This window comes from Pristiophorus japonicus, chromosome 18, assembly GCF_044704955.1.
Source record: "Pristiophorus japonicus isolate sPriJap1 chromosome 18, sPriJap1.hap1, whole genome shotgun sequence".
Lineage (NCBI taxonomy): Eukaryota > Metazoa > Chordata > Chondrichthyes > Pristiophoridae > Pristiophorus > Pristiophorus japonicus.
Window position 1 is genome coordinate 8,360,681 of NC_091994.1, and position 24,543 is coordinate 8,385,223.

Here is a 24,543-nt window from a genome sequence, read left to right on the forward strand (position 1 = left end):
CACATTTCTTTTCCTGTGAGAGTGTGTGTTTTTCCCCCCCTTTCCCTTGTTATCTTCCTTTTTAAATATTGCTCAGCTGTAATATCTCCCAGTCCCGAGGAAGGGTCATAAGGCCCAAAACCGTCAACGTAGTCCCATTTTTCCACAGGTGCTGCCTGACCCGTAGGACTTTGCAACCTTTACTGTTTTGAAACATAATTCATGTTTGCTGCAGTCCATATTGTTTCTTCTGAGTCAAGCCAACCTTTTATGACACCATACCATGTGATCAGTTAATTACCACCTTCCTGGTTTGTCGAACAGGTTGGCAAGATATAAAACCACCTGCAGTTCCCACTGTGGTCAGCTCCACTAAGAGGCATACCCAATTATTGCGCAGAATATCAAACTACTTACCAGTAGCATCACAGAAGATTACAGCACAGGAGGCCACTCGGCCCATTGAGCCTATGCTGGCTCTTTGAAAGAGCAGTCGGCTTAGTCCCACCCTCCCACTTTTTGTCCGTAACCCTGCAAGTTCCTCATCCTCAAGTACTTCTCCAACTCCCTTTTAAAATGTTCTATGGAATCAGCTTCCGGCACCTTTTCAGGTAGAGTACCCCAGATCCAGACAAAATCTCCAAGTTATGCGATTTGGAAAAATTCCAGATCCAAACACACTACAGAATATGAAGTTCTGATACATGCATAAACTGTTCCCCCAATTAAATTGTTACAGAGCATTTTCTTAGGCGCACAGGCACTAGTAGGCATGTTTTAAAAGTTTTTTTCATATCAAAAAATATTTAATTTACTAAGAATCTAACTAGTGTAAACCAATGAAAATAGTAAATGGTTCAATATAGTTCTTTTTAAGTAATTTTCAGTGATGGACTCTGATACGTTCATAATAAAGGATGAAACGGAGTACTGTGTACAATGAGCAAGTGTGACCTTAGCTCCTTTAATAAGACTGCAAAGTGCAGGTACCTCGTGGGTGACCTGCTTATATACTGTCCTCCCAAGGGATGCTGGGATCCCTTGGGACTCCAACAGGTAGGCCCTCTGGTGGTAGTGTAATACAGGTTACAAGGGGTTAAATACAGAAGAGTCTTTGTGATAAACTCATTTTTAGTTGCATTAACAAAAAGGTTACCACTCTTAAATACATCAAGGGAAAAAAACCAATTACGTTCTGTTACGCTGCCCGAGTGAGACAGTTCATGGAAGATTTAAAGTTTGCGATTATGCAAATTAATTTAAGCGAGAACTGGAACTGGAACCTGTAATATGTGTACCTGTGAGGATGCTCACAGGTTTGGAGAGCTGTTGAGTTGGGAGTGGCTTAGCCAGTCACGTGATGTTCACAAGACTCAATAAAACCCCAGCCAGTTGGGTTCAGGGGATCCACGACGAGGCAGGTGGTTGTGAGCCTGGTGGATGAACTGGTAATGTGTAGTGTGATTGTGAAACCATTTGCTAATAAACCAACTAGTTCCTAATAGCAATGTGTTGCTATGAATTCGTAAGCAAAGAACCCACGAAGCAAATACATTACAGAACCTAACCAGTGCAATTTCTAGTGCATTTTGGGCCCAACTTCCAAATTGCACCCAAAGCAGAGACTCTGACCCTCTCCCTTCTCCCCTAACCTTTTGATGAAGACTACCATAATCTTTGTATTTCCAAGGCCAAGTTGTAGAAAGACAACATCTGCCAGTTGGCCTTGGCTTCCAGGCACAATCTGTTCCCCCCACCCTTTACTGCGCAACACATTGGGCCCAAGTATCCACACGATAAAAAACGGGCGCCCCGCTGAGCTGGGCGCCCGTTTTTCGCGCCTAAAACGGTGCCTAAAACAAAAAATCGCAATTCTGGAGCGTTCCGCAGCTCCTTGTCTGCCTGGCGCGGCGCTCAGGGGGGCGGAGCCTACACTCGCGCCGATTTTGTAAGTGGGAGGGGGCGGGTACTATTTAAATGTTTTTTTCCTGTCGGCAACGCTGCGCGTGCGCATTGGAGCGTTCGCGCATGCTCAGTGTGAAAAAAACATTGGCACTCAGCCATTTTTGTAGTTCTTTGTAGCTGTTTAATTTTTGAACATTTTTTTAATAAAAGAACATCAGCACAGAGGCTTCTTGCAGCCTTCTCACTGTCTCCTCCCTCCCCCCGCGGGAAGAACGGGCACCTCTCTCCCCTCCCCCGCGGGAAAGAACGGGCGCCTCCTCTCCCCTCCCCCCGCGGGAAAGAACGGGCGCCTCCTCTCCCCTCCCCCGCGGGAAAGAACGGGTGCCTCCTCTCCCCTCCCCCCTTAAGCGGGAAAGAACGGGCGCCTCCTCTCCCCTCCCGCGGGAAAGAACGGGCGCCTCCTCTCCCCTCCCCTCACCCCCCGCGGGAAAGAACGGGCGCCTCCTCTCCACTCCCCCCCCCCCCCGCGGGAAAGAACGGACGCCTCCTCTCCCCTCCCCACCCCCCACCCCGCGGGAAAGAACGGGCGCCTCCTCTCCCCTCCCCCACGGGAAAGAACGGGCGCCTCCTCTCCCCTCCCGCGGGAAAGAACGGGCGCCTCCTCTCCCCTCCCCTCCCCCCCCCCCGCGGGAAAGAACGGGCGCCTCCTCTCCCCTCCGCCCCACGCGGGAAAGAATGGGCGCCCCCTCTCCCCTCACCCCCCCCCCGCGGGAAAGAATGGGCGCCCCCTCTCCCCTCAGCCCCCCCCGCGGGAAAGAACGGGCGCCTCCTCTCCTCTCCCCTCTCCCCGCGGGAAAGAACAGGCGCCTCCTCTCCTCTCCCCTCGGGAAAGAACGGGCGCCTCCTCTCTCCTCCTCCCCCCCCCCCCCCGTGGGAAAGAACGGGCGCCTCCTCTCTCCTCCCCCCCCCGCGGGAAAGAACGGGCACCTCCTCTCTCCTCCCCCCCCCCCCCCCGCGGGAAAGAACGGGCGCCTCCTCTCCCCTCACCCCCCCCTCCCCCCTCTGAGGGAAAGAACGGGCGCCTCCTCTCCCCTCCCCTCCCTCCCCCCCCCCCGGCGGGAAAGAACGGGCGCCTCCTCTCCCCTCCCCCCCACCCCCGCGGGAAAGAACGGGCGCCTCCTCTCCTCTCCCCTCCCCACCCCCACGGGAAAGAACGGGCGCCTCCTCTCCTCTCCCCTCCCCCCCGCAGGAAAGAACGGGCGCCTCCTCTCCCCTTCCCCCCCACCCTGCGGGAAAGAACGGGCGCCTCCTCTCCCCTCCCCCCCCCCGCGGGAAAGAACAGGCACCTCCTCTCCCCTCCCCCCCCCGCGGGAAAGAACGGGCGCCTCCTCTCCCCTCCCCCACCCCCGCGGGAAAGAACGGGCGCCTCCTCTCCCCTCCCCTCCCCTACCCGCGGGAAAGAACAGGCGCCTCAGGCTGACTGCAGCATTCTCTGTGCCTCAAGCACTTTCACACAGATAGGAAGATGGTTTATTTAATCTTTTCTTTGCTTATAAATGTTTATTCAGGTTGGATTTATTTGTATAATATTTGTAGAAATATAAATAAGGATTGATTGTAGAATTTAATGACTTCCCTTCCCCCCCCCTCTCATTCTGGACGCCTAATTTGTAATCTGCGCCTGATTTTTTAATGTGTAGAACAGGTTTTTTCAGTTCTACAAAAATCTTCACTTGCTCCATTCTACTTTAGTTTGGAGTACGTTTTCACTGTGGAAACTTTCAAATCAGGCGTCAGTGGCCGGACACGCCCCCTTTTGAAGAAAAAATTCTGTTCCAAAGTAGAACTGTTCTACCTGACTAGAACTGCAGAAAAATAAATGTGGAGAATTGCGATTTCTAAGATAGTCCGTTCTCCACCAGTTGCTCCTAAAAATCAGGTGCAAATCATGTGGAAACTTGGGCCCTTTAATTGGGAGAACAGTTTATGCTTAAATCGAACATTGCATCAAACAATGTGCCTGGATCACGACTCCTGTGCAGTCGGGAGTGAATGGTAAATGGCTTGGTATTCTGAAAGTCTATGCACATGCCCATTGCTTGCACTGCACTTTTATTAAGCAGCCTCGGCAGGAGTTGTTTATATTCATTGCTGAACTGATGATGAAATGGACCATACTACAAAGATTTACTGCCTGGTTGGTAGAACCACTTTTACACTATTGCAGTACCTCGGATTCGCAAAGCAAAAGTCTCACAACAGTCAATGGCATCGGAGAATCTAAAATTACAGTGATTTACTTGTACTTCTTTCAATTCAGTATATTGTATTTGCTGCTCACGATGCGGTCTCCTCTACACTGGGGAGACCAAACTCAGATTGGGTGACTGCTTTGCAGAACACCTTCGTTCAGTCTGTAAGCGTGACCCCGAACTTCCGGTGGCCTGTCACTTTAATTCCCCACTCCGCTCCCACTTTGACCTCTCCGTCCTCGGCCTCCTACATTGTTTCAATGAAGCTCAACGCAAGCTCGAGGAACAGCACCTCATCTTTCGTTTAGGCACTTTACAGCCTTCTGGACTCAACATCGAGTTCAACAATTTCAGAGTATTACCTCTGCCCATACTTTTTTTTCCCTTTCCTCTTTTTTTTTAAAAAACAAACCCCCTGCCCCTTTTCCCTCTTTCCCAGGGCAGTTGGTGATGATTCTGCCATTCACACTCTATCCAGACTCATCTTTTGTTTCTTAACTTGTCCCATTACCATCTCAATTTTTCCCATCATTCCTTTGGTCTCTTAAATCTCTCCTGCATCCCACCCTATCACAGACCTTCCCCTTTTGTTCTTCCCTCCCCTCCCCCTTTCACTGCCCCTGCACTTCCTTAAGAATCTGTTACATCTCAAACTTTTCCAGTTCTGACGAGGGGTCACCGACCTGAAACGTTAACTCTGTTTCTCTCTCCACAGGTGCTGAGTATTTCCAGCATTTTCTGTTTTTATTTCAGGTTCCAGCATCCGCAGTATTTTGCTTTTATATAATATATAGAATTACAGTACCAGCTTCTGTATCAGAGACTCATTTTTTCTCCTTGGGAATGTGGTTGAGCTGGTCACCTGGAGACTTGTACTTTCAAAAAAAAAGCTAATGTGAATTGTTTTTTTCAATTCGAAACATTCTATATATTGCGTCGAGTCTTTTTTGAATGGGTTTAAATTAGAGCACAGGCACAGGATAGAATATAAAGGCAAGGAAGTCACACACTGAAGTAAGTTTGAGATCACTTCCAAAACCCAGGACAAATGTAAAAGCACTGAGAAACCAGATCCCAGCATAAAACTGCCCAGCTGCACGTTAGCACGATACATTGCACTAACACCAGTGGGTAAGTGAACATTGCTTCCGCTACAGTTACCGGCATCAGACACATCACTATGGGGAAGCACACAGCAGAGGGACCAAGCACTTCCTCACAGAGGAAGGAGGTCGAAGAAAAAGAAAAATCAAGACATTATTGGTCTGTTTTGCCACAAGTGGATGGTTTAGAAGAGCACTGGGGGAGATGAGGAAGCAACTTTCCCACCCACCCGCTCAGCTAGAGTTGGCCTGTGAGTCACAGAAGAAAGTAAGATTAAAAAGGATTTAAACTCTCGTCAGATTTTAACTGTAGAAACATGAAACTGCAGACTCTTCAATTTTGGCAGGACAGATTACAAAGTGGAAAAAAATTGAAGAGTGATGGGATTGTACAGTGTGTCCCTGTATCTGCTTTAGACAGCAGTGTTTGATTAACTCGGTCTCATTAATATCCAAACTACCAACAGGAATTGGATTTTGTTTAGTCTGGTAGGAAAACTGCATAAAAGCAGCTAACATTTACATCAACAATATCATAATTCAATGTCAATGTCTTAGCCAAAATTGCAGTAGCGAAGGAGAACTAAAATTGTTCATTTATTCAGTAATTGTTTAGCTTTTCTGATAATTGCAATAAAAACTCAGAATCGATACACAGAGAAGTGCAGGCTTGTGGAGTTAAAGTGATCCTCTCCACCTCATGGGGAGACTACTTAGACTCGGCAACTTAATTACACGAAAGTTTCAACATAAATTGAAGGCCTACTTCCAGCTCTGTAACATCGCCAGACTCTGCCCCTGCTTCAACCCATAAGGACATAAGAACATAAGAATTAGGAGCAGGAGTAGGCCATTCGGCTCCTCGAGCCTGCTCCGCCATTCAATAAGATCATGGCTGATCTGATCCTGGTCTCAGCTCCACTTCCCTGCCCGCTCCCCATAACCCTTCACTCCCTTATCATACAAAAACCTTAAATATATTCAATGACCCAGCCTCCACAGCTCTCTGTGGTAAAGAATTCCACAGATTCACGACCCTCAGAGAGAAGAAATTCCTCCTCATTTCTGTTTTAAATGGGCCACCCCTTATTCTGAAACTATACCCCCTTGTTCTAGATTCCCCCATAAGGGGAAACATCCTCTCTGCATCTACCCTGTCAAGCCCCCTCAGACTATTACATGTTTCAATAAGATCACCTCTCATTCTTCTAAACTACAGTGAGTAGAGGCCCAACCTGCTCAACATTTCTTCATATGACAACCCCTTCATCTCAGGAATCAACCTCGTGAACCTTCTCTGAATTGCCTCCAGTGCAATATATCCATCCTTAAATAAGACCAAAACTGTACGCAATACTCCAGGTGTGGTCTTACCAATTCCCTATGCAGTTGGAGCAGGACTTCCCTTCTTTTATACTCCATTCCCCTGCTGAAACCCTCACCTGACTCAACTATTCCAATGCTCTCCTGGCCAGCCGCCCACCTACTATCCTCTATAAACATTAGCTCATCCAAAACTCTACTGCCCGTCTCCTAACTCGCACCAAGTCATACTTACCCATCATCCCGCTGCTCGCTGACCTACATTGGCTCCAAGTCCGGCAATGCCTCGCTATTTAAAATTCTCATCTTTGTTTTAAATCCCACCATGGCCTTGGCCCTCCCTATTTCTGTAACCTCCGCCAGCCCTACAACTCTCTTAGCTTTCTGTGCTACTCCAGTTCTGGCTCTTGCGCATCCCTGATTTCCTTCGCTTCACCATTGGTGGCCGTGCCTTCAGTTGCCTAGGCCCTAAGCTCTGAAATTCCCACCCTAAGAGTCTCCACCTCTCTCTCTTCCTTTGAGTCGCTCCATAAAACCTACCTTGCTGATCAAGGTTTTGGTCACCTGTCTTAATATACCTGCGGCTTGGTGTCAAATTTTGTCTGAAAATGCTCCCGTGAAGCGCTTTGGGACGTTGTACTAGAATAAAGACACTATATAAATGCAAGTTGTTATTAAGATCAGCAACCTTGCATCACAGCTCAGATGCTTTAAAATTCTGGCGGTACTAAATGGAAAATGCAAGGGTGGCCATTGTTTCTGGCCTGAATGGGTCTGTCATGTATTCAACCAGCATTGTAACCCATGTATCATCTGACCTAAGTTGTACACCATGAGAACAATGACCACTAGGTGGGAGACACTCCTAACCTGGACCTTCAGGTATAAAAGGGGAAGCTCCACCCACCTTCATCACTAGAGTGCTAAGGAATAAAGGACAGGTCACAGACTGACCTTCTCTCAAGCATGGGCCTCATGTGCATTTATACTGTATAGTAAGGACATATCAATGGCGACGTGAAACTGGAATTTAAACCACTCGAGCATGGCCACGAGCAGAACAGATGAGAGGTACTGTGTTAAGGAATGGTTGGGACAGAGATTCAACATTGTTAAAGCAGCACACAGTTCTCCAGGCAGACAAGGGCAATCGGGCATACCCCAACATGTAGTCGAACCCAGAGGGGGAGTTCGACAGAGACAATGGCAAGCTGAACGGCGATTCACGCCATTGCAAGGGACAATGCGGCCAGTAATGGGGCCATCAACACCTGTTAATGGCGCATTCAAGGACAGTCACAGGGGCAGTCAGGGACGATCGACTGGCAAGGGACCTTTTGTTTCAAACAACAGCTCATGTTGGAGGCGTGGAGGCACACACTCAGCCGGAGTTTGCAGAGATGAGCAAAATACCTGTAGAAATTGCAGAAGTGAACGCTGGGGAAAATCGCTGGAAGCTGAAGTTCAGCGAATTCATGTGGAGCACGTATACAGTTCATACACCAGGACGCCACCGATAATGATGAAAGTGCTCCTCAATGGCATCCCAGTATCAATGGACCTAGACACGGGGGCCAGCCAGTCTCTGATGGGTATCAAACAGTTCAAAAAGTTGTGGCCGTCCAAGGCCAGGAGGCCAAAATTATCGGCGATTGACGCACAGCTACGAACTTACACAAAGCAGATCATTCCGGTGCTAGGCAGCGCCACGGTAGTCGTGACCCACAAAGATTCGGAGAACAGGTTGCCACTCTGGATTGTCCCAGGGGACGGTCCCGCACTACTGGGGAGGAGTTGGCTTGCTGTCATGAACTGGAAATGGGGCGATGTCAATGCAATTTCCTCTGTGGAGCGAGTATCATGCTCACAGATCCTGGACAAATTTGACTCATTATTTCAACCCGGCATCGGCACTTTCATGGGGGCCAAGGTAGTGATTCACATAAACCCGGACGCCAGGCCAGTACACCACAAGGCAGAGCAGTGCCGTACGTGATGCGGGAAAAGATAGAAGGCGAATTGGACCGCCTGCTGAGGGAAGGCATCATCTCGCCAGTCGAATTCAGTGACTGGGCGAGCCCGATCGTGCCGGTGCTCAAGGCGGATGGGTCGGTCAGGATATGTGGTGATTACAAGGCCACCATCAATCGGGTGTCACTCCAAGACCAGTACCCGCTACCGAGAGCGGAGGACCTCTTTGCGACGCTATCCGGTGGCAAACTTTTTTCAAAATTGGACCTGACCTCAGCTTACATGACCCAGGAGCTGGCGAGTGAGTCGAAGAAGCTGACCACCATCACGACACACGAGGGGTTGTTTGAGTACAACAGATGTCCGTTCGGGATTCGCTCGGCCGCCGCGATCTTCCAACGAAATATGAAAAGCCTCCTCAAGTCAATTCCAGTGACGGTGGTTTTTCAGGACGACATCCTCATCACGGGTTACGATACTGAAGAACACCTCCACAACCTAGAGGAGGTGCTACGCAGACTGGACCGGGTAGGGCTGCGACTGAAAAAAGCGAAGTGCATCTTCCTAGCTCCAGAGGTAGAATTCCTGGGGATGAGGGTAGCAGCAGACGGGATCAGCCTTACTGCGTCCAAGACGGAAGCGATCCAGAGAGACCCAGACCCCGTAACACGACAGAGCTGTGTTCGTTCCTGGGGCTCCTGAACTATTTTGGTAACTTTCTTCCCAAATTGAGCACGCTGTTAGAGCCGCTACACGTGCTCCTACGCAAAGGTCGTGAATGGGTCTGGGGGGACAGCCAGGAAAGGGCTTTTAATAGAGCACGCAATTTGTTATGTTCCAACACTCTGTTAACACTATACGACCCATGTAAGAAACTTGTGTTAACGTGCGATGCGTCGTCCTATGGTGTCGGGTGTGTGTTGCACATGTCAATGTCAAGGGTCAGTTACAGCCAGTAGCTTATGCCTCCAGGAGTCTGTCCCAGGCAGAAAGGGGTTACAGGATGGTAGAAAAGGAGGCGCTCGCATGTGTATATGCGGTAAAGAAAATGCACCAGTACCTGTTTGGCAGGAAATTGAGCTGGACAACAATTATGGCCGACAACAAGGCCATAAATGCAAACACATCGGCCCGCATACAGAGGTGGGCACTCACATTAGCCGTCTATGACTATACAATTCGGCACAGACCGGGCACCGAAAACTGCGCCGATGCACTCAGCAGGCTCTCACTAGCCACCACTGAGGAGGCTACCGAGCATGCTGCTGAGATGGTCATGGCTGTTGAAGCTTTCGGAAGCGAAGGCTCACCCGTGACAGCCCGTCAGATTAAAGTCTGGACAAATAGAGACCCGCTATTGTCTCTAGTCAAGAAATGTGTCCTGAATGGAGACTGCGCAGCTACGTACAGGGCATGTCCTGAGGAATTTAAACCATTTCACAGGCGCAGGGATGAACTCTCGATTCAGGCCGATTGCCTACTGTGGGGAAACCGCATAGTCATGCCCCAGATGGGCAGAGAGGTGTTCATCAAAGAACTCCACAATGAGCACCCGGGCATTGTCATGATGAAGGCAATTGCCAGGTCACACGTTTGGTGGCCAGGGATAGATGCAGATCTGGAACTTTGTGTTCGCAGGTGCAACACGTGTGCCCAGCTGGGCAATGCGCCCAGGGAAGCCCCCCTTCGCCCCTGGCCCGCCAAGCCTTGGTCACGCATCCATGTGGACTACGCAGGTCCTTTCAAAGGAAAAATGTTTTTGGTTGTGGTAGACGCCTACTCCAAATGGATCGAGTGTGTCATTTTAAATTCAAGCACAGCCTCTGCCACGGTAGAAAGTCTACAGGCAATGTTCGCCGCCCACGGTGTACCGGATGTCTTGGTCAGCGACAATGGCCCGTGCTTCACAAGCACTGAATTCATGGCAGGCAATGGAATTAACCATGTCAGAACGGCACCGTTCAAGCCGGCCTCAAACAGCCAGGCAGAACGAGCAGTGCAGATAATCAAACAGGGGATGCTCAGAATCCAAGGGGGTTCCCTACAAACCCGCTTATCACGCCTCCTGTTGGCCTATAGATCCCGACCACACTCGCTCACAGGGGTTCCACCTGCAGAGCTGCTAATGAAAAGGACGCTTAAAACCCAGCTATTCCTTATAACCCCATCATGAAAGAAATTGTCGAGAGCAGGTGCCAGCCACAATATGACTATCATGACAGGAATGCGAGGGCGCGATGTATTGATGTAAATGATGATGTTTTTGTCCTCAACTACGCTGCAGGGCCCAAATGGCTTGCAGGCACTGTGATTGCCAAAAAGGGAAATAGGATTTTGGTAGTTAAACTTACCAATGGACAAATCTGCCGCAAACACGTGGATCAAATAAAAAGGAGGTTCAGCAACCCCATAGAAGAAGCAGAGGAAGAACACGATGTAGAGTTCACTCCACCACAGGTGATCGAACACCGGAACCAAAGTGAGGAGAGCCCAATCACTGTGGGCAGTCTGGATAGGCCTGAGACACCGCAAACAGCAGACACTCAGGCCAGCGCCCAACAACCGGAGCCCCAACTCAGGCGCTCCACAAGAGAGCGTAAACCACTAGAGAGACTCAACCTGTGATCCCAATAAGACTTTGGGGGGGAGGTGATGTCATGTATTCAACCAGCATTGTAACCCATGCATCATCTGACCTAAGTTGTACACTGTGAGAACAATGACCACTAGGTGGGAGACACTCCTAACCTGGACCTTCAGGTGTAAAAGGGGAAGCTCCACCCACCTTCATCACTAGAGTGCTAAGGAATAAAGGACAGGTCACAGACTGACCTTCTCTCAAGCATGGGCCTCGTGTGCAGTTATACTGTATAGTAAGGACGTATCATGGTCAAGCGCCCACGTACAATTTTCTGAGCCATCAGTGAGTTCCATTTATGCACCAATTGCATTGTGGCCAATTTAAGAGCGGGTAACATGCATGACAATTATTTTCTTGGGAGTGGGGGGGGTATTATGGGCCTTGCTCCCCCAGAAAACTTTGATTTTTCACAATTTAGTTGAATGTGGCTGGCACCTCTTGCATAGAGAGGAGGTTCATTCTGAAAATCTACCCGAATCCGGCGAACAGGCTGTGGCACCCGTCAGCCTGGTATAGCAAGTAAGATCGGTTAGGGAGAGATCAGAGTGTTGCTGCATTTTCCTGCCATTTTGGAGTTATACAAGTGCACATGCACACCAATTAAATATTTTATGCTGTGTTTACTTCATGATGTGCAAAAACACACTATACAATTCGAACACATAATGGGCTGACCAAATTTCTCCAATGATTAGCTGAGCCGAATAAACCGGAAGGGCCAGTCAAACCCAACAGCCCACAAACAACCCTCGAAGCCAGCTAGCCCTCACCACCAGTAACCAGAAGTCGCCGATTCACATGCAGCAGGCAGCCACAAGAGGCCGGCCATTCAGCTTGCAGCCACCAGCAGCAGAAGCAAGGGGCGGGTGGCGGGGGGCGGGGGGGGGCTGTGGTTTCCCCAAGTTACAGGAGAAAATCCAGTGGGATCGTGCGGAAAGTCAACCACGGCAGGAAATGAATTAGCCAGCGGGAGAGCTGGCCGGAAGAGGAGGGACCGCGGCAGAATCAGGAGCCGGTATTCTACCTTCAGATTCTTCTGCTGCCTTTCCTGCCAGCTCTCCCGCTGTTGATTCTGCTGCTTCTACAGCACAGGGGAGATTCTGTCAGATGGATGATTGCAGTAAGCATATGGACACAGCAGACAAAACGTGAATGTACAGTTGCCTCTGAAAATGTGTCGCGGGTATATGCTGTCTAGTTCTGACTATACCTTTGAAGGTTGGTTAATCAAGTTTGTGTTTGCATAGATTGAAAAAGAAGGCAGAGCAGCATAGGAGTCTGGGCCTTCTCATACAGTTGTTATGCTGGAGCTACCCCTCTGCAGTGCTCGTTATCCCTACTGTATCTCCAATGGACGCATGGGCCGCCCCGACCTGTGTGAGACCACCACCGCAGGTCGGGGCTATAAATCGAGCTGGAGCGCCGGGCCCTGGAACATCGTGGGCGGAGGTGCGGCGAATGAGGGTACGGGGCCCAGAAGAGCCGAGGGCCCAGGGGCAGCACGGGCCAGCCCACATTGCGATATGTGCGCGCACTAGGTCCGTGCAGCAGAGCAGGCCTCCAGTCATCCTAGGTCAACCCTTGCCACTGGATAAAGGCCGAGCTCTGTCAAGCCCATGTGGTGGCTGATGTGCAATGGCCACAAGTTAAAAAAATCCACGCACAGGCATCTTCCACCCCCTCAACTGGAGTTCAGGACTGGATCATCGGGACCTTCATCGAAACATCTGTGAACTCTTGTGGAAGCAAGTCATCTTTGTTCGACAGACCGCCTATGACGACTTCTGATCATTCAAAGCTTCCTCTTAAAAGGCGTTCTCTTTATAGTGTGGCGTGCCTTCAAAAATAGGAGAGAGAACAAGAACGAACAAACCCCACCCACTCCTTTTACAAGTATGCTTTTTATGGGATTTACCAGCATTACAATTTCTCATAATAGGAGTACACAAATGTCCTTCAAAGGGATAATTGTACTCTTGCCCACAGTGTACCTTTCTAAAATGAGTGTTATCTCAGACTTTCTCAGTATCTATTTCCCCTTGTCCTGCACCCAATGTCTGTTGTCTTGTTTATATATTGCTCACCCTCTGTTCCAGCGTTTTCTCTGCGCTCCCTTCAAGTCCCCGCTCTCTCCTAACTTACACTAATTTCTGTTTACTGAAGCAACATGGCTTTCATAAAAGTATTTATTGTTGTTAGTAAATAACCCCAAGTATTGAAACACAGCACATCATGGTGACAACAATAACGTGTGTCCCTTCTTCATCCCCCAAACAACACGCAATTGGCTGAAACACTTTTTCAAAGCTAGGAGCCCCTTCAAAAGAGCCTCCTCACACTTTGTGCACATTAAACCTGAAAGAAACAACCTGTTCCCGGCTAGATAAATCCTGGGCCGTGACACAAAATTACAGTCAACAGTAACTGCCTGACCTCGGTTAAAGAAACGCTGCCAAAGTCATAAAGAGTTTCCAAAACAAAGACATCAACAGAACAGCAACTTCCTGCCCTCTATAGGAAAGACTCATCCCAGCCAGCTGCACAAACGCAACATGGCTGTCCCATGGTACACTGTCTGTGTAACACACTGTTGTAGTAGGAGTTTGAGAAATCTATTTTTATTCAATTAATCTGCAACTGTAAATGAGAATGCTTCATTAAATGTTTATTCCCACACGGTGGTTACATTTCCCGGTTTCCCACGCAGAAGTTTAAAAATGCTGTTAATAATTACTGCCCCCACGCTCCTGCTCCAACACTTTTCAGCACTGCACAAACAAAGCATAAACAAAACCATTTTCAAGTGTCAGCGGCCAAGGTCAATTATCCTGCAGGCAACAGACAGCCTCCTGCAAGCATGGTGGTAAAAGGTTTCTAACCAGACGTTTCTCAGAACAAAACAGATTGTTGTTCTGTTCTAGCACCCATCATTTCTTTCATCACATCACCTGCTCGACTTTACTCATCGAGAAGGTGGAACGTCCGCAGCACAGCCAGGTTGGCAGAGAGCATTAAAAGTTTTGGTGGAAAGTAAACTTGGCATCACGGGAAAACAAATAGTACATTTAATTCAAATTAGATATGAGAATTTAAATTTTTTATTTTGCTGTTATTTATCTTGCTTATATCAAATCATAGGATTCTTTAAAAATGTAGTGAAAAACTGACTGAATTATCAGTCGTAGATTATCGGTTCTTTTATATGGAATAGACAAACTATTCCTTTAGCAAGTTTCCCCCTTTCCTTCTTTATGTGCCACATTTTCCCCCTTCCGCTCTTGAACGAGTTGACTTATTGCACGGGTATGGTTGCACGGGCACCAGTTACAGGCACTCTACCAAGTGACCATGCTTTATGTGTGACCCCAGATGATGAGTATTAGTCGGCTTGTCGTCGGTTGGGCAAGAGGAAAATTACAACCAAGCCCAGTTCCGTACACACCTGGCACCCACACACATGCTTTCCAGCAAGTAGTTCTAGATAACCATCAGGATCGGGACCCCAGCCAAATTCGCGATGCTGAACTTTGGAGCCCTGAGGCAAATTGTAACTCCTTCACTGCTACCTTGCTGAGATTGGCCAACGTGTTCCTGAATCCCTTTCTCGTGACCCCTGCTGGAAGTGTGCCCGTGTGGCTGTTAAGCAAGGAGGGAAAAGAAAGCATGCTTAACTGTGATGCCCATCACTGTCAAATAGCCTACCAACAGTCAGTGTTAATGCTCGCACATGAAGACTGGCTACGTTTCCCACATTACAACAGTGACTACACTCCAAAAGTAATTCATTGGCTGTAAAGCGCTTTGAGACGTCGGGTGGTCGTGAAAGGCACTATATAAATGCAAGTCTTTCTTTCTTTATTTATTTAGGAGAAACACCAGCGGTGGACGGTACCTGTGGAACCGCACTCGGGCAAGCCTTCCTTGGCGGGAAGAAAATTAGGGGCCAAAAAAAAGCAGGCACTCAAACAAAAGGAAATTTGATCATGCATATACTGAAAACTGGAATGAGACCCAACTCATTTCACTTAGGATTCTTTACCTTTGCCAAAAAAATATCAATTTCCCTTCATCATTCAGAACTGAGTTAAGCTGCCAGAGGTGAAGGGACAGTATTTGAATATGTGGTGCCATCTAGTCTTTTATTAAATAGATTTTTAAGCATCTGTGGGCTAGCGGAGAGACAATAAACCACTCAGGATCCCGCTCTTGATCACGAATGCATGACCCCTTGCTGAAAAGTGCGTGTGGATGGACAGTGAGTGTAGGCCGCGGCCGTCATCAGCTGCAAAACCCCTGCCCCCACAGACTGCCAAATCTCATGGCCTGAGCTCATACCCAAAGAATGGGCACTTGGGTGAGACAGCAGAAGATTATACCCAGCAAGGGTTAGCATCCTCAAGGGAGAAGCTAATAAAAATTAAGGGGGGGAAAAAATATACATTTTGGAATTTAAACACAATAAATGGGACACTCATTCAAAGATGTTTGGAGTCCAGATCTTAATGGGGGAAAAGCCAGTTTAATAAATTATCCCAGTTCTGATGAAAGTTCACCGACTTGAAACAGTCTCTTGCTCCACAATTGCTGCCTGGCCTGCTGAGTCTTTCCAGCATTCTCTGAATTGTTTCTCATGTTTTCTCCTCTTTAACCCCGTCTACTTCTTTAGATCTCCCTGTGGCAATGTCCCTCACCAAGATCAATATAAATGCTGCTTGTAAGAACTTTGTGAGGACCTCTCTGTACTGTTAATCTGCTAAAACTGCTGTGCAACTGAGCCATACAGCCCAGAAGATCCAACTTCTAGATCCCAGTTTTGCCAGTACAGGTTGAACCTCCCTTATCCAGAACTCCCTTATCCAGAATCACTCCCAGCCACCGGGTGGCGCATGTGCAGAACTCCGACATGAACAAATGGAAGCCCTTCTTCGCTGTCGACTCCCGCAATCGCTGGCCTGACCCCGCGATCCACCGACCCCCCCCCCTCCCCATCCCCTGCCATGATCTCTCTGCCGCACTCCCAACCCCAAACCAGCCAGCCCAATATCTCCTTGCTTAGTACCTGTACCATCCAATTTAACTTGACCACCCCTCGTCCGTAAAAATCCCTTATCCAGAACAGGCCAGATCCCGAGGGTTCCAAATAAGTACATCCTGGATGTACACTGTCCCTGCAGCGTTACCAGTTGGGTATTGGCTTCAATGAGCATGACCCATGAAATAAAAAAAGGGGATTTCTCTCAATATGCTTACTTGCGAAACACTCTCTGAAACATTGTCAATATTGAGTGCGAAGATGGCATCTCTAGCTCCTACAAACAACAGGCTATGTTCCTCACTGAGCAGCAATGTTGAATAATTGGAGATTCCTTGTTTAGTGAAAGTCTTCAAGTTTGCATCTATAAAAAGTAGAAGAAAAGGCTGTCAAAAATATGAAACTGTTAGATTTAAGAAAGACTTTTTCTCCCAACTTTCAATATGTTAAGATATAGATTGCACATTAGAGTTAGATTTATGCCAATAATTATACAATATGAAGTCACGGTTAATAATCAACATTATCTGAAAGTGCAAAAAATTACACTGACATGGAGAACAGACACAGTGGAACCTTGCATATCCATCCTGCCATTATCTGACAATTTTTGAGTCAGAAGACAGTTGGAGTTGGGCTTAGTTTTGCGTTCATAAAATGTTAGAATTGCGGCCATTTTATAAAGTAATGTGCTTCTTCTCAAAAATCCGCTTCTGACTCAATGAGAGAAGGCTCTTAACCATTAGTTCCTGGTGACCACTGTCCCACTCCTCATAAACCTTTCGAACATCTCCAGACACCAAGCTCGGATCTGCCTCTCTCTCAGATTTACACCTGGTCGGGGAGAACGTTGTCAAGATTGCAGGAATGTACATTTTGAAGGACCAAGCTTCTGCACACCATTTTTTGCACATACCAGTTATAAGCTGAAAATAATTCAGTGAACCTCCAGTGTGCGATTGCACCTCAGTGAACCTCCAGTGTGCGATTGCACCTCACGCTGCGATAGCGAAACTATAGTGAAGCGATAGTGGATCTTGGAGTGGCAAACACATAATTCAGTGATGGTTTTAGATATTCAACTTCTCTATCCATGGAATTGAGTAGCTACAGCAAACCAAATACCCCTAGGAGTGAAAAGTTTGCTGACAATCAATGAAGAATGGCTGCTTGAGCAAGATTTTGGAGGACTGTTGGCTGCAACTCTAGCATAAGCTAGTACTTTCAAGAAGAGAGAAAATTGTTGGAAGAAAAAAAAACAGCTTTTAACAGAGCATGGAATTAGATTTTGGTTACATTAATGCACTAGTTTAATAACCCAGAACTCAAACCCCAATATGGCAAATTCAATAAATCTAGTACTGTGAAAGCTGCTGGATTGTCGTAAAAACCCAAATGGTCATTCACGAAAGAGAACCTTCCACCCCTACCCAATTGGCCCTGCAAGCGATTCCAGTCCCACACTGTGTTGCTGACTCACAATGGCCTCTGGAGTGCCCAGTGAGCCATTTGTTTCAAAGGGAGAGCCCACCACTGCCTTCTCAGGGCAACTAGAGATTGGCAATAAATGTAGCCGTGGTAGCATCATCCAGGTCGCAGGAACAAATGAAAGACAAAATAGAGGGAACAGAATAGCTCAGATTATTACAAAGTACGACTGGTCTATTTTTTTTTGGGGGGGGGGGGGAAAGGGGGAGGAGAAAGGGGGAAACTTGAAGTAACTGCAACTTGACTTTCCATAAAAGTACAATTTAGAATAAAAGTACTCGGCTTCTTACCTTCATAATTCACAGTTTTTCTTGGTGTACAATCCAGTGAGGAGGCTTGTGAATGCGGCAGAAATCTGATCAGCAGATTATAAACTAGGAACACCACAGCTTTCAACAAGTACATTGTCAGTGCCTTTGTTTGGATGTTTAAAGCTGTGGAGTGGTATCACTGATAAACATATTGAAGACAATATTTCAGAACCTCTTCGATAAGCTTCAAGAGCCACTTTTCTGAGGGGAGTGCTGTTCCACAGGACCAGGGTCCACGACCGTCGCCAACATGGTGCCAAATGTGAAATGTCATCTAGGTAAAGACACTTGTTGTAAAGAATACGCTCAAGCGAGAGACAATCTCCTCGGTTGTATCCTACAACCGCGGGTTGACAGAGTCCTTCAGGAAGTATTAACCTGAAATGGAAGCTACAGTTCAGTATCTTTGCCCAACTTGCCATTCTTCAGTGTAACGACTCTCGCCCCAAAGAGTAAACCGTAGAAACATCCCAGCATTTTTTTTAAGCAGCCTTCACTGTAAATTCTGTAATGGATGTTACTTCTTTGACAAACCCAAAGTAGTCACTTTAAACATTTTCATATTCTGTCCTTACTTGTATGCAGAGAAATCCAAAACGAATGAAAACATTGCCGAGCCTCTCTGGTTCTGCCTGTCAAACAAACAGAGCAAAGACGAGCTACTGTCATCTCCACTGAGAATCAGTCTCACTTTGTTTGCTGCACTAGTATTTCAAGCTGCCAAAAAAATCATGATGTTATTTTCCGTATGACATGCAGAAAAAGGTCTGCATTCACTGTTTAGAAACACCCAGAGCAGAGCACTCAACAGATCCCTCCACTCATTCCATATATAGGCTCTTGGCAAAACAGGTCTGGCATGCAGATACAACGATCTTTTAAACGCCGAAATAATCTACGTGTGTTTCTTTCATTTTCTGAAATTTCAAAACATTTGCTTTTATTTACACAGAGAACTAAAAGACAATCTAAAAGCACTCTTCCAGAATTTTGATTCTGGCTATTTACGGAATACAAGCCTTGGACACTTTGGAGGTATAATGCAAACATGGGATCTAATATGTAAACAGGGAGAGATGATCTATCACAAGGTTCTTCCTTATGTATAGATAGATTTTTAAGTGAACTACACGAAGGGGAAATCATGTTTAACTAATTTACTCGAATTCTTTGAGGATATAACGAGCATGGTGGATAGAGGTGTACCGATGGATGTGGTGTATTTAGAGTTCCAAAAGGCATTTGATAAGGTGCCACACAAAAGGTTACTGCAGAAGATAAAGGTACGCGGAGTCAGAGGAAATGTATTAGCATGGATAGAGAATTGGCTGGCGAACAGAAAGCAGAGAGTCGGGATAAATGGGTCCTTTTCGGGTTGGAAATCGGTGGTCAGTGGTGTGTCACAGGGATCGGTGCTGGGACCACAACTGTTTACAATATACATAGATGGCCTGGAAGAGGGGACAGAGTGTAATGTAACAAAATTTTCAGATGACACAAAGATTAGTGGGAAAGCGGGTTGTGTAGAGGACACAGAAAGGCTGCAAAGAGATTTGGATAGGTTAAGCGATTGGGCGAAGGTTTGGCAGATGGAATACAATGTCGGAAAGTGTGAGGTCATCCACCTTGGAAAAAAAAACAGTAAAAGGGAATATTATTTGAATGGGGAGAAATTACAACATGCTGCGGTGCGGAGGGACCTGGGGGTCCTTGTGCATGGAACTCTTTTGGAGTCCTTGTGCATGGATCCCAAAAAGTTAGTTTGCAGGTGCAGCAGGTAATCAGGAAGGCGAATGGAATGTTGGCCTTCATTGCGAGAGGGATAGAGTACAAAAGCAGGGAGGTCCTGCTGCAACTGTACAGGGTATTGGTGAGGCCGCACCTGAAGTACTGCATGCAGTTTTGGTCACCTTACTTAAGGAAGGATATACTAGCTTTGGAGGGGGTACAGAGACGATTCACTCGGCTGATTCCGGAGATGAGGGAGTTACCTTATGATGATAGATTGAGTGTACTGGGTCTTTGCTCGTTGGAGTTCAGAAGGATGAGGGGTGATCTTATAGAAACATTTAAAATAATGAAAGGGATAGACAAGATAGAGGCAGAGAGGTTATTTCCACTGGTCGGGGAGAATAGAACTAGGGGGCACAGCCTCAAAATACGGGGGAGCCAATTTAAAACCGAGTTGAGAAGGAATTTCTTCTCCCAGAGGGTTGTGAATCTGTGGAATTCTCTGCCCAAGGAAGCAGTTGAGGCTAGCTCATTGAATGTATTCAAGTCACAGATAGATAGATTTTTAACCAATAAGGGAATTAAGGGTTACGGGGAGCGGGAGGGTCAGTGGAGCTGAGTCCACGGCCAGATCAGCCATGATCTTGTTGAATGGCGGAGCAGGCTCGAGGGGCTAGATGGCCTAATCCTGTTCCTAATTCTTATGTTCTTATGCTCTTAAGTTCAATCTAGTCTTTACTAAGGAATTTATATTGTAAATAAACTCCTCTAACGGCTGCCACATGGCGAGTGGCTTGAAGCTAGTCAGCCCACATGCAACTTTAGGGTCTCCTCAATCTCAACCCCCTTCCCAAATACTTACACCACATCACAGAATTAGAACAAACACTAGGAGATTGTCGGGAAAGAGAAGGAAAAAATGTGAAAATGTCCCGACCACCAAAGTTCCGTGCTTGATCACCAAGGTGGGTGGGGGGTGAAATGCTTCCTGTCAATAATTTGTCACAAGTAAAAGCAGGCATGGACAAAATGGGTAATCCTATTTTGTACGGACTTAACAATACATTTTAAGAGAAGGAAATTCATCCTACCACCTCCTCCCGTTGTTAGGGTGCTCTCAGACATCATCAATCTCAGAAAAGTACTGAATAGGATATTTCCCTTGCAGGACATAGGGCAAGTTTCAAAATTTGTAGCAGCCATTGCAACTAGCCAAATGTCAGCAAGTGTAATTGCACATTACTCCACTTACAAGGCTCTTTCGTGGCTTTGTCGCAACCTGGTGTCATATTTGACCCTGAAATGAGTTTCTGGCCACATATCCGCGGCATAACTAAAACCGCCTTTTTCCACCTCTGTAACATTGCCCGCCCCTGCCCCGCCTCTGCTCTTCTGATGCTGAAACCCTCATCCATGCCTTTGTTACCTCTGGACTTGACGACTCCAACTCACTCCTGGCTGGCCTCCCACATTCTACACTAGGCAAACTGGAGGTCATCCAAAACTCAACAGCCCGTGTCCTAACTTACAACAAGTCATCGCCCCTGTGCTTGCTGACCTACATTGGTTTCCGGTTAAGCAACGCCTCGATGTCTAAATTCTCATCCTTGTTTATAAATCCCTCCATGGCCTCACCCCTCCCTCTAATAATTTTCAGCCTCACAATCCCACAAGCTGTCTGCGCTCCTCAAATTCTGCCCTCTTGAACATCCCTCATTATAACTGCTCAACCATCGGTGGCCGTGCCTTCAGCTGCCTGGGCCCTAAGCTCTGGAACTCCCTCCCTAAACCTCCCTGCCTTTCTATCTCTCTTTCCTCCTTTAAGACACTCCTTAAAACATACCTCGTTAACTAAGCTTTTGGTCATCTGCTTAATTTATTCTTTTGTGGCTCGGTGTCAAATTAATCTGTTTTGTCTTACAACACTGCTGTGAAGCGCCTTGAAATGTTTTACTACGTTAAAGGCGCTATATAAATAAAAGTTGTTGCTGTGTTTTTGCCAGGACTTCCAAGTACAATTTCAAAATTTACAGACGACATCAAATTGCAAGGTATAGTTAACACAAAGTAAGAATGGGCGGGGGAGTGGGACTAGCTGGAGTGCTCTTGCAGAGAGCCGGCACGGGCTCGACGGGCCGAATGGCCTCCTTCTGCTCCGTAACCGGTCTACGATTCTACAATGCAACAAAATGAAGCCATGAATAAATGTGCAGCATGGGCGTGTAATTGGCAAATGGATTTCAATATAGACAAGTGGGAGGTGTTGCATTTTGTTCGGAAGAATAAGGAGGCCACATACTGCTTGGAAAATAAGAGTCTGAATGGTGTTGAGGAGCAAAGGGATCTAGGGTAGGATGAGCATATTTTCTAAACCAAATCCGGAGACACAAAGGGGTCAAGTTTCGGCCTGAGTTGCTCCTATTTTTTTGGAGCAACTAGTTTAGAATGGAGTATCTTAGAAATTGCAATTCTCGGCATTTAGTTTGCTCCAGTTCTCGTCAGTGAGAACAGTTTCACTTTGGAACAGATTTTTTTTTCAAAAGGGGGCGTGTCCAGCCACTCACGCCTGTTTTGCAAGTTTAGGCAGAGAAAACTTACTCCAAACTAATTTAGAATGGAGGAAGTGTAGATTTTTGCATGCTCAGAAAAACCTTGCCTACACTTTACAAATCAGGCGTAGGGAATGGTGGTGGGGGGGGGGGGGGGGGGGGGGCGGGGGGGAAGGGAAGTAACTAAATTCTACAAGCACTCAACAGTCTTACTTATACAAATAAAGAGCCACCTTGAATAAAAAATTATAAACAAAACAAATACAAAATATTGAATATTCCTACCTGTGTGAAGCAGCAGCAGCCTTCAAGCTGCGGTGCTTCAGGCAGGCCTTCCATGTATTTAACAGGGGCGGCGTCAGTGACTCGACAGCAGCCCAACAACAACGGCAGCAAGCAGCCTTTGAGCTGCGGTGCTTCAGGCAGGCCTTCCTTCCATGTAGGAGACAGGGGCGGCGGCAGTGACTGACGGCAGCCGAAGAAACAGCAAGCAACCTTCGAGCTGCGAGGGTAACTGAGGCCATTCGGCCAGGGGACAGGGAGAGGCAGCCAGATAGCCAGTTTGAAACTTAAATTTGTAATTACAGAATGGGTGCTGCATTGTCAACACCACGGATTATGCAATGGTTTGCCAGCAATTCACTGCATAGGAGAGAATTGATTAGAGCTCACCGCACCAGGAACGTCATAGCCCGTAGGCTGATGGGCAGGAGACCTTACCCACGTCGGTAATATCCAGCCAGGCACTCGTGCCTGGACATGAGCGAGGCTAATTGTTTCAAAAGGCTGCATTTCCGCAGAGAAGTTGTCATTGAGTTCTGTGATATGCTGAGAGCAGATTTGCAGCCCAGATGCAGAACGCCAACTGCCTTGTCTGTTGAAGTGAAGGCAACAGCTGCACTTGCCTTCTATGCCTCGGGATCGTTTCAGGCTACAACTGGAGATGTGTGCGCCATCTCTCAACGTGCAATACATGCCTGCGTTTACCAGGTCACGGCTGCACTGTATGCGCGGAGGAATGACTTCATCAATTTCCCAATGACCGCACAAGTGATCCATGAGAGGGCTGTGGGCTTCTTCAGGATTGCTGGCTTCCCAAAGATACAGGGCTGCATTGATTGTACCCACATAGCCTTGTGAGCACCTGTGGTGGATTCCGAGCAGTACAGGAATAGAAAAGGTTTCCACTCCATCAATGTGCAGCTCGTGTGTGACGATAAGCAGCGCATCATGTGCATTCATCCTATGTGACAGCGTTATATCTGACATGTTTGAGCAGCAGCCAGAAGGGCAGAGCTGGCTACTGGGAGACAAAGGGTACGGCCTGGCCACCTGGCTCATGACGCCCCTAAGCATGACACGGATGGAAGCTGACCGTCAATACAACATGGCGCACATTGCGACGCGCAGCATCATTGAGAGGACCATTGGCATATTGAAACAGCGTTTCCGATGCCTGGATCATTCCGGAGGCCACTTGCAATACTCTCCTCAGATTGTCGGTCACTTCACTGTTGTGTGCTGCATGCTCCATAACTTAGCTATCATGAGGCAGCAGGAGCTGGTAGTGGAACCAGAAGACCTACGTGAGGGTTCAGTGCCCGATGATAGTATTTTGGAAGAGCAGGATGAGGATGGTGATGACAATCAGGAAAGCATACAAGTGCCTGATGCCAGAGCACGAGGTCGGAGGAGGGCCGTCCATCGTGCTCCTTTAACGATTGCTCGAGCCCTGCGCCAGCAGCTCATCCGTGAATGCTTCAATTACTGATGCCTGAGGGCTCTGCGACCACTGTTGCGCATGAACATATTTATTCTTTGGAGTTGTTCCTATGTTGTGTTGTGTTAATGGAACATGATTCAGTTGTAATGAAAAAATATTTTATTGAAAAGTTAACGTCACTGTAATAAAATATTTGTTGTATCAAACTTTACTTTTTAATATGACTCTTGAAGATCACTTAAAAACTTTAAGATCACTTATAAACTTGTAAAGTTACAAAACAATTTCAAATGTGAAAAATCTTAAAATCACTTAAACGTCAAGATCACTTTTTAGGTGCAAAATTAAATAAGATACAAAATGTGAGAGCATTTACACCATAAGATCACTTACAAAACCCTAAGATCACTTATGTTGTAAAGTTACAAAACTTACAAAACAATTTCAATTTGAAAAACGCTACTATAGTTACATCAAGAACAAGAACAAAAGCAGCAAAGAAAGGCTGCAACCATCTCTCATCCACATCTCAGTG

General features: G+C 47.1%; 1 protein-coding gene across 1 annotated transcript in view; it reads right to left on the bottom strand.

Annotated features, from left to right (window-relative positions):
• LOC139228537 (semaphorin-4E-like) overlaps nt 1-24,543 on the bottom strand; it is an 86,176-nt gene that overhangs the window by 30,547 nt on the left and 31,086 nt on the right. Inside the window, exons 2-3 of the mRNA XM_070859626.1 lie at nt 17,985-18,383; nt 16,425-16,570 (exon numbers count right to left, since the gene is read on the bottom strand). Coding sequence (XP_070715727.1) covers nt 16,425-16,570; nt 17,985-18,099 — 261 coding nt within the window. The 5' untranslated portion in view covers nt 18,100-18,383. The remainder of the gene's footprint in view (nt 1-16,424; nt 16,571-17,984; nt 18,384-24,543) is intronic.